At 43.8% G+C, this 9503-nt stretch overlaps 1 protein-coding gene across 1 annotated transcript in view; it reads left to right on the top strand.

Moving 5' to 3' along the window:
- LRRFIP1 (leucine rich repeat (in FLII) interacting protein 1) overlaps positions 1-4235 on the top strand; it is a gene marked incomplete at its 5' end in the record, with an annotated part of 23299 nt that extends 19064 nt beyond the window's left edge. The window contains 4 exons of the mRNA XM_009078001.1: positions 389-506; positions 1528-1607; positions 2241-2345; positions 3769-4235. Of these exons, the coding sequence (XP_009076249.1) occupies positions 389-506; positions 1528-1607; positions 2241-2345; positions 3769-3879 (414 nt within the window). The remainder of the gene's footprint in view (positions 1-388; positions 507-1527; positions 1608-2240; positions 2346-3768) is intronic.
- Between the last annotated feature and the right edge of the window lie 5268 nt (positions 4236-9503).

A 9503-nucleotide genomic window follows, 5' to 3' on the forward strand; every position in this document is an offset into this window, starting at 1 on the left:
TATAAAGCTTATTCAAAAAATTCAGCTGGTTTGTTTCCCTGCAGGACACTCTATGCTTCCCTTTATGCTCTATATCCTTGAGACTTGCACACAAACAAACACAGTTTTGGGGGTTTTAAGAATGATTTACATGAATGTGCCTGCAGAATATTTAAGGCTTTTCTAATAAATCTCCCACTCACTGTGTTTTGTCCTGGATTTATACACAAGCACTGATGCATAAAATCTGATACCGAAAGAATTTCTAGGACATTATTCTGTAACAAAAGATTTTTTTGGGAATATAGGTTTAAAATAAATTTAATTGGTTTTAGAATACTTGAGTGAATTTGAGTACTGAGCCACAATTTTCCCTTAGTAGTTTTAATAACTATTTTGTATCCTTCAGATTAAAAAATTAAAGGGACAGCTGGAAGAAAAGCAAAAGAATGGCAAGATGGAAAACATGCAGTCAGATGATGAAGTTCTGGAAAATGGGACAGATATGCACATGATTGACCTCCAAAGTGAGCTGCATTTTGATTTTAAGAGAACTTTTATGCCCTGCATGTGAGTGAGAAAATCATAGAATCATAGAATCAACCAGGTTGGAAAAGACCTCCAAGATCATCAAGTCCAACCCTACCGTGGTTACTAGACCATGGCACTAAGTGCCACATCCAGTCTCATCTTCAAAACCTCCAGGGACAGTGAATCCACCACCTCCCTGGGCAGCACATTCCAATGCCTGATCACTCTCTCCATAAAAAATCTCTTCCTAATATCCAGCCTAAACCTCCCCTGGCAGAGCTTGAGTCTGTGCCCTCTTGTCCTCCTGCTGGTTGCCTGGGAGAAGAGACCAACCCCCACCTGACTCCAACCTCCTGTCAGGGAGTTGTAGAGGGTGATAAGGTCTCCCCTGAGCCTCCTCTTCTCCAGGCTGAACACCCCCAGCTCCCTCAGCCTCTGCTCATGGCACTTGTGCTCAGTCCCTTTACCAGCCTCGTTGCTCTTCTCTGGACCTGCTCCAGCCCCTCAATGTCCCTCCTGAACTGAGGGGCCCAGAACTGAGCACAGGATTCAAGGTGTGGCCTCAGCAGCACCAAGTCCAGGGGAAGAATCACTTCCCTGGTCCTGCTGACCACGCTGTTCCTGATCCAGGCCAATTGTATTGTATCTGTACAGTAACCACATGGCTCTGCATAAGAATGATCCTTCATTTCTCAGGGGGCTCCAGCCTGGGAGCCAGCCATGCATCTCTGCTAGAGGTGAGGGAGTTAGGAGCCTTCGTTTGAGTACGGCTGCAGTTGGAAATCTCTGTTAGGCTCCCTGGGAGACCTGGACTGAGTTCAGGATAATTCTGCTTTCAGAGTGCTTGGAAAGGGAATCGGGCGAGACTGGGAATACTGCCTACCTGCTGGGCACTTTTTGATAGGACTGCTCTACCACTGCCCCATGTAGATCCCTGTAGCACGGGAATTTTCGGGCAGATTTGTTAGAAACTTAACACTTGTTCTGACATCTCTGATCAATCTGCAATTCTTTTAGGAGATGCCAACAGACAGATCAGTGATCTCAAATTTAAACTAGCAAAGTCTGAGCAAGAGATAACAGCATTGGAGCAGAATGTAAGTTTTTGGCTTGTTCTATTTGTTCAAGCATGGGGAGAATGCAAATAGAAAGTGTCTTTTGTTATATGCTAAATGAAATTGTGATTACTGAGGTTTTCCCTTAAAATAAGGAGTGTTGGAGCATCGGGGCTATGAAGACTAAAACGCTTTCATTTAGGTATGAGGATAATGTTTTGTTCATCTGTACCAAAGGAAAAACACTTAAGATAAAGGTATACTGAGAGCACTTGCTCAGCTCTGCAGAACGCTTCCTTATGCCTAGGTATTGACAAGTTTTAAACAGCTCCTGGCACATGATGTAGTAATACGGATTTTATTCACATCTGTTCAATTTTGACTGTTTGCTCTTGTCCAGAGTATGTCAGTGATGCTCTTGCTAAAGGAAATTTAGTCAAAGCACTGTATTTATTATTGCTGGAAGTATATTAAATATAGAGGTGTGTAAAACGTCGAGAGTAAGTTCCTGTTGTCAGGCTTCCTTGGTATTTCTTTTACCTGGAAATATGCCTTTGTTTTATTAAAGAGCAGGAAGTATCTCTCTAGTTATTCTTTGAGTACTAGTGGAAGAGTAAAGCGTCAAAGTAACTTCTTGGCACAGCTTTTAATTCAAAACCTTTGCCTTCATGTTAGGTAATACGACTGGAAGGTCAGGTAGCCCGATACAAAACTGCTGCTGAAAATGCTGAAAGAGTAGAAGATGAACTGAAAGCAGAGAAACGCAAACTACAGAGAGAGGTAACTCTAGCCACAAGCTGTCCTAGGCCAGCAGTCAGCCTGCTCCACGCTGGGGGAGATCTGCCTCTCTGCTGTGCTTTAGAGGACTAGCTACCCTTTTTGGCACAGCAAACAATAAACATCTAATTTTTATTTAGTTACTCATTCTAAATGTGCAACTAAACTTCCAGCACTCAAACTGGAGTAACAGTCAACAACTGTGAGCTCTCACTGCTGTTTCACCATTCCTTCCTAAACTGACTTGCAGTGCCTTGCTTTGTACCAGAGCTGGTTCTCTGGAAAAAACTCAAGTTCTACTTGTACGACACGAACCTGGAAGCAGCCTTGAAGTGCTCAGGTTTGCGTGCTGCTTTGCAGCTGTGAATGTTCCCATGGTTCCACATTCATCAGCTGAAAAGCTCGTATTTCTACTTTGCTGTCCTTGTTGTACCCAAAGGCTCACTACTTTGGGGGAGGGTATAAATTCTGGGTTTGTAAATACAAATCACTGGTCTCTGGAGAACACTTGATTCAGAATTTACAACAGTAGAAAACTGCAATTCTTGCTGTAAAGTTAATTTGGGTATGTCATTATTTAAGCACAGTGCCACACCTTACCAGGAATGTCAGTCTAAACTTTCAAGCACCAGAGTCTAAACTCAAGTGCTAAATGGATGTGAGTTGTTCTTTGGAAGCCTTTTTGTCTTGCTCTGTCAATTTCTTCATGCCTGTTTGCTGCGGTGTGTTTGTCCACACACTGTCATGTTTCTGTCTCTTTAAACATTGCATCTTCATACTGTCTGTAATTTTGACCTTATTTTTCTTTACATTTCACATTCTCCCCAAGTAGCTGCTACAACCAGCCTGAATACCTTTATCAGCTTCTCTCATTATCAGCTTCTGTCACACCTGCCTCCCGTGTTGCTTGGGGTGTTTTGGGTTTTTTTTTCCAGTGTGGCTTTTCCCTTTATCCAAACACTGCTTCTGCTCTGCTACCTATAAATACTGCTCTGTGCAGTCCAGTTCTCTGTTCCTACCCCTATCCCATGGTGGGTTTTTAGGAAACTAAGGCATCAGGTCCTAGCGGTGGGTGTAGTGCTGGGAACCAGAAACAGAAAAGCTGAGCAGTGAGACAGGCATACATCATCCAGCAGATACCTTTGAGCCTCCATGTCTGAAGTTGAGGGAAGTTCTGAGCCATTTGTTTGACATTCTGTAAATGGATCCTTGGCACTGTGCTTAAAAAACCTCTGTGCATGTGGTCTTCAAAGCAGTTACACAACACTTACTTTTAACTCTGCTGAAATGAGTTTTCAGCTGCTTTATACTTGAAGGAAACTCCAGCAATATGGTCAGTTAGTGTTGGTAACCAGAAACCTTGCTTTGTCTTTGGAAGGGGAAAGCACTGTGAACATTATGTTTTTTTTCCACTTCCTTCCTTCAGCTTCGTTCAGCATTGGATAAAACTGAAGAGCTTGAGGTCAGCAATAGTCATCTAGTGAAACGCTTGGAGAAGATGAAAGCCAACCGGAGTGCGTTACTGTCGCAGCAATAACCACCACCTCCCGACAGAAACTACCACTACTCGACAGAATCCGAACAACGTTGCAGCTGCTTCTGTCTCTTGCTGCCCGGGGTGCTTTGTGTCATGCCTTCTGAGAACAGACAACCCCCACATTTGCTACGTGCCACCCAGCTGTGGGTCTCTCTACGCAGGTTCAAACCTACTGCACTATATCTCTAGAAGTAGCTGATCCAAATGGCTGTGCCTGCCGGAGCCCTTCCACACCAAGCACTGGGTACGGTCGAAGTACGCCGTCAGTGTAAGAAGCACATTAAATTCTCAATCCAGAAGGTACAGCAGCCATTTATTGCCATTTAAAATGGCATTCAAAGAAAACTCTTTGACTGGAATTTTGTGTCTTGCTGAAAATTTTCAAACAAACACTGTAAGTTTTGGACTTTTCTCATGACAGTATCTGTAATTTAGTGACTATGGTAGAGTTATTCATAGTAGGTTTTTCATTTACAAATCACTGTGGAACCACATGCTATTACAAAGCAAAACTCCTTCAGTGGAAACCATGGAAGAAGATGGTCTTGGAAGCAAAAGTGACCTTAAATGACTTTGCCAATAAAACAAAGGTGTTTGGAGGGATTTTTGCACCAGTGGAATCATAAGACTCTTTTTATTTCAGGGTATATAGGCAATAGAATCATTGATTTTTCAACTTTTATTTGTATTATTTAATCCCTGCTCTTGGAGTCGAAGTAAACAACTTCTAAAGGATGTAAAGTTGCATTAATAAACCAGCATAAGGCTGTGTTTTCAGAAATGGTGGCTTTTGCACTTAGATCCCTCTCTTTGGTGCATTTGTCAATGCAAGTGTCATTTGCCTAAACAAAATACGTAATGGGTTTTTTACATCAGAAACTATCTACTGATCCACGAACTACTAGAAATCGATGCCGCTACAAAATACAGGTCTGATTTTTGAAAGAATAACTGAAAAGAAGCACTTTAGAAAATATTGCTGTCTATGGCTTTTCTACAACTACAGAAGCAGTGAGTTATTTCCTTCTGATGTCATTATAAAGGTTTTCCACTTTTCATGAAAACCAGTGGAGACAGTTAAGATGTTGCAGACAATTATTGTGTATCTAAAAGTTATACACAACTAACACTACAACTCTGGTTGTTGGAAGTCATTCTGAATGTGCTGTTCAAAGGAGAACAGCAGTTACCTGAGGAGTAAAGCTGTCCGTCCCCCTTCAACCTTAACAGAAAAATGCCTAAGCAGCATCTCCTGTTCCACAGGAGCAACCTTCTGTTCATGCTGACTGCCTCAATAGATACAGTTCTAGCAAGCCATATCCAGACCTGAGAGAACATTTCTTCTTAACTTGGTCTTCATACTCTCAGATCGAGGTCTTTTATAGAATCGCAGAATCATCAAGGTTGGACAAGACCTCTCAGATCATCAAGTCCAACCATTAGCTGACACTCTGCTGTATTCCCTAAACCCTAAACTACATCCTCCAGTGCCAGATCCGGACATCTCTTAAACACTTCCAGGGATGGTGACTCCACCACCTCCCTGGGCAATATTCCAGTGCCTAAACACCCTAGCAGTAAAAAAGGTTTTCCTAACATCTAATCTGAATCTCCCCTGTCTCAGCTTATGGCTGTTCCCTCTAGTCCTCTCACTGGCATGGCAGAAGAGATCATCCCCCACCTCTCTCCAACCTCTGTCAGGTAGTTGTAGAGAGCCATGAGGTCACCCCTGAGCTGCCTCTTCTCAAGACTAAACAATCCCACTAAACAATCCCAGTTCCCTCAGCCATTCCTCATGCAACGTGTTCTAGACCTTTTTTGAGCCTTGTTGCCCTTCACTTGACTCACTCCAGCGCCTCAATGTTCTTTTTAAAGTGAGGGGCCCAAAACTGAACACAGCACTGAGGTGTGACCGCCCCAGTGCCGAGTCCAGGGGGATGAGCTGGCCACGCTATACTTGATGCAGGCCAAGATGCCGTTGGCCTTCTTGGCTGCCTGTGCACACTGTTGGCTCATGTTGAGCTGCTGTCAGCCAGCACTCCCAAGTCCCTTTATAGCAAACAAGACTTGAGCCACTCTTCCCCCAGCCTGGAGTTGCATAGGGTTGTTGTGTCCCAAGTGCAGGACCAGCACTGAGCCTTATTGAACCTCATGCAATTGTCCTCATTGATCAAGTTGGTCCATGTAGAGTTTTCCTCAGGCAGATTGACACTCCCACCCAATTTAGTGTTGCCTGCAAATTTACTGAGGGTGTGCTCAGTTCCCATGTCCAGATCATCTGTAAAGATGTTGAATGGGATTGGCCCCAACACTGAGCCCTGGGGAACACCACTAGTGACAGCCCCAATTCAAGCTGGTTCCATTAATCACAACTCTTCTGGGCCATCCAGCCAGTTTTTTACCCACTGAAGAGTCCTCCCATCCAAGCCATAAGCAGCCAGTTTGTCTAGCAGTTTGCTGTGGGAGACAGTGTCAAATGCCTTATTGAAATCCAGATAGATCACATCCACAGCCTTCCCTTCAGCCACTAATCAGGTCACTTTGTCATAGAAGGAGATTGGGTTGGTCAAGCAGGACCTTTCTTTCATCAGTCCATGCTGGTCGGACTTGATCCCCTGGTTGCCCTGTGTGTGCCATGTGATGGTACTCAGGATGATCTCCTCCCTGACCTTTCCCAGAACTGAGATTAGGCTGACAGGCTGTAGTTCCCCAGATTCTCCTTCCGACCCTTCTTAAAGATGAGTGTCATGTTTGCTAATTTCCAGTCAGCTGGAACTTTTCCAGTTATCCAGGACTGCTGGTAGATGATTGCAAGTGATTTAGCAAGTTCTTTTGGCAGTTCCCTCATTACTCTGGGGTGGATCTCATCAGGGCCCATGGACTTGTGAGTGTCCAGTGGGCATAGCAAGTCATCTCCTCCTGGATTACAGGGGTTTCACTCATCTCCCCATCCCCAACTTCCAGCTCCAGGAGTTGGGTATCCTGAGGATGACCAGTCTTGACATTAAAGACAGAGGCAAAGAAGGCATTGAGTACCTCTGCCTTATCTTCATCCCCTGTCACTACACTACCCTCTGCATTTACCAACTGATGGACACTCTCCTTGAAACTCCTTTGGCTCTCAATGTATTTATAAAAACCATTTTTGTTGTCCTTGACTTCAGCAGCCAAATCAAGTTCCAGCTGGGCTTTGGTTCTCCTAATCTTCCTACATGACCTCTCAACATCCTTGCAGTCTTCCCAGTTTGCCTGACCCTCCTTCCAGAGGTGATAGTCTCTTGTTTCCCCAAGCTCTAGCCTAAGTTCTCTATTTACCTAGGCTGGTCTTTTCCCTTAGCGACTTGACTTCCTACACATAGGGACAGTCATGTTCTCCTGAATGTTTAACACTTCTTTTTTGTTTCCCTAGCCTCTTCCTCGCAGATGGGAGGTTAGAGTAGAAACCGCTGCTATTTTCAGCACAGGGAAATCACTGCTATCTTCTTAGAGCACCTTTGCAAATTAAATAAACCAAAAACAGTGTCTGAATGTGTTTCTCTGGTTTGGCTAAGAAACACCACCTTTGTCTTCATCTCTTCTGAGTGCACAAGGAAACTGAGGAATGAAGTACAGAAATTAATATTCCAGGAAAAGGACGAAGAAGGCTTTTTTTTTTTGTGCCGCTGGGGAAATAAGTATGGCCTTGTTGACCAAATGTGGTGGAACATGCGATGAAAGGAATCTTTTAAATGAAATTTCCACTCCAGCTAGGGCTTTGGGTTGGTTTTTTTCTTTGTTTGTTTTTGAGAGGAACATTCAGATGCAGAGCCAGGTTTCTAGTGGAATACCTCAAAATCGCTGTGGATACCAATTTACTAATTTCTGTACTTGTGTAATTTCTGGTGTACAAAGCCTCTGGGGCCTAAAAGAAGTGAGCTAAGGCATTTTCAGAATGCAAACAAACATGCTAAATACAGCATCTTACTAACGATAAAGTGTGTGATTGCCACCAGTCATCTCTTCGTTTGCGGTAGCGGTGAAAGATGTCTCTCCTGGCAAGTTGCAGGAGATACAGCCCAGCAACTGAGTGTTGGTCCAAAAGGCTAAAACTAATACTTTGCTCATCAAAAAGGGACGTGTTTATCATTTTGAAATAGATTTCATCTGGCACCCCATAAACATTAACCTCATGACAGAAATCAGATGTGAATTTCAACCTGGATATGCTCTTAGTAGAAATCTTTGTGTGTGATAAAGTAGGTGAATGTTGAAGCCACATTTCCCCCCCCAAACTTTCAGTATGACTTAGCTTTAGAATAAGGGAAGAAAAAGAACTGGTTGGTTTGCTGCAAACTGTTTTATGTTTTTCTGTGACGAATGTATAACAACAGGGCTTTGAGTGGTGAGAACAGCACATGTCCCAGTCCTCTTCATTGGGCTCAGACAAGAGCCGAGGTGGGAGCAGCTTGGCGAGGAGCAGCTCCTGGGGGAACCAGGATGGGTTTTCCTAGAACTTCAATTTCAATTTGTCATCCTCTATTTTAATTTAAAATGTTAAAAAATTCTGTTTTCAAATGGAATGTTACCCAAAAAATGGTTTCTGGTTTGGTTTTTTCCTTTCTTTTTCTTCAATCAATCTGATATGCGCGTGGCAAAGGAAATTCATTACGAGCAGAACTCGCCAATAAAATGTCACTTGTTTGGGTTGTTTTTATGGAGTGGTCTGTGGTGATGATGATGTTACTGGTAAAAATACAGACTTTGGGGATGGTGTGGGTGTAACAGCTCATTCTCCTGTTTAATAGGTTGCTGCAGGATCACACAAACATGAGCAACACTGGTTGTAAAAGGTACAAAGGCAGGGGCTTGTGTGACTGAGGGCACTGGGGTGAGACATACCCCCACATTTTGCCCTCTTTAATGTATGGGTGCACATACACATCCAAATTTGGGCATTTTAATGGCCAGGTGCACTCAGGAGTCTGTCCCTACCTTCCCTATCAGGAGAAATTTGAGTGGTATTGCTAACGGGATTAATTCTCTGCTTCTAATTAGGGTGAAGCTAGAGGTAACCCACATAATAGCTTTCCCTGGAGGAACCCTTTGCAGCAGGAAGACTCCTTCACAACAGGAGGCAGCTTGGTTCATCAGAAAGGTGTTAGTTTGGTATTAAACCTCATCCTGCACTGATCATGGGTGTTGCCAGAGAGAGGTCACTTGCTTGGAAGAGACTGAGGAGGTTAGTGCTTGTCTCTGCTTAAATGCTTAAATCTCAACCATGGCAGGCACTTGGGGGTTTGTTTAGGCAGCTGAGTGATGCGGCTTGGGCTGTCTGTGCCCAGTACCACCATGGGGGAGAGGAGAAGGGCCAGGAGGGCTCTGAAGGGACATGTGGTGGGGACTGGCTTGGCTTTGGCTGTGTCTGGCTCTGTCATTAGCAGCGATGGCACAAGGTTATTGTACCTTACCTGGCACAGCAAGGTGTTTCGGTTCTTGTGTCTTAACTTATTCTGAAGGAAATAGTGGGGGAAAAATTACTTCCCTGTGATAACGTGTTGTGAGTTATGTACAGGCAACGGGGACGTGATTTGGCAACATTTGGCTTTACAATTCCACAGAGTTGCTCAATATTTCAGGCAGTAGAG

The sequence above is a fragment of the Acanthisitta chloris genome, unplaced genomic scaffold (genome assembly GCF_000695815.1).
Source record: "Acanthisitta chloris isolate BGI_N310 unplaced genomic scaffold, ASM69581v1 scaffold15427, whole genome shotgun sequence".
Taxonomy (NCBI): domain Eukaryota; kingdom Metazoa; phylum Chordata; class Aves; order Passeriformes; family Acanthisittidae; genus Acanthisitta; species Acanthisitta chloris.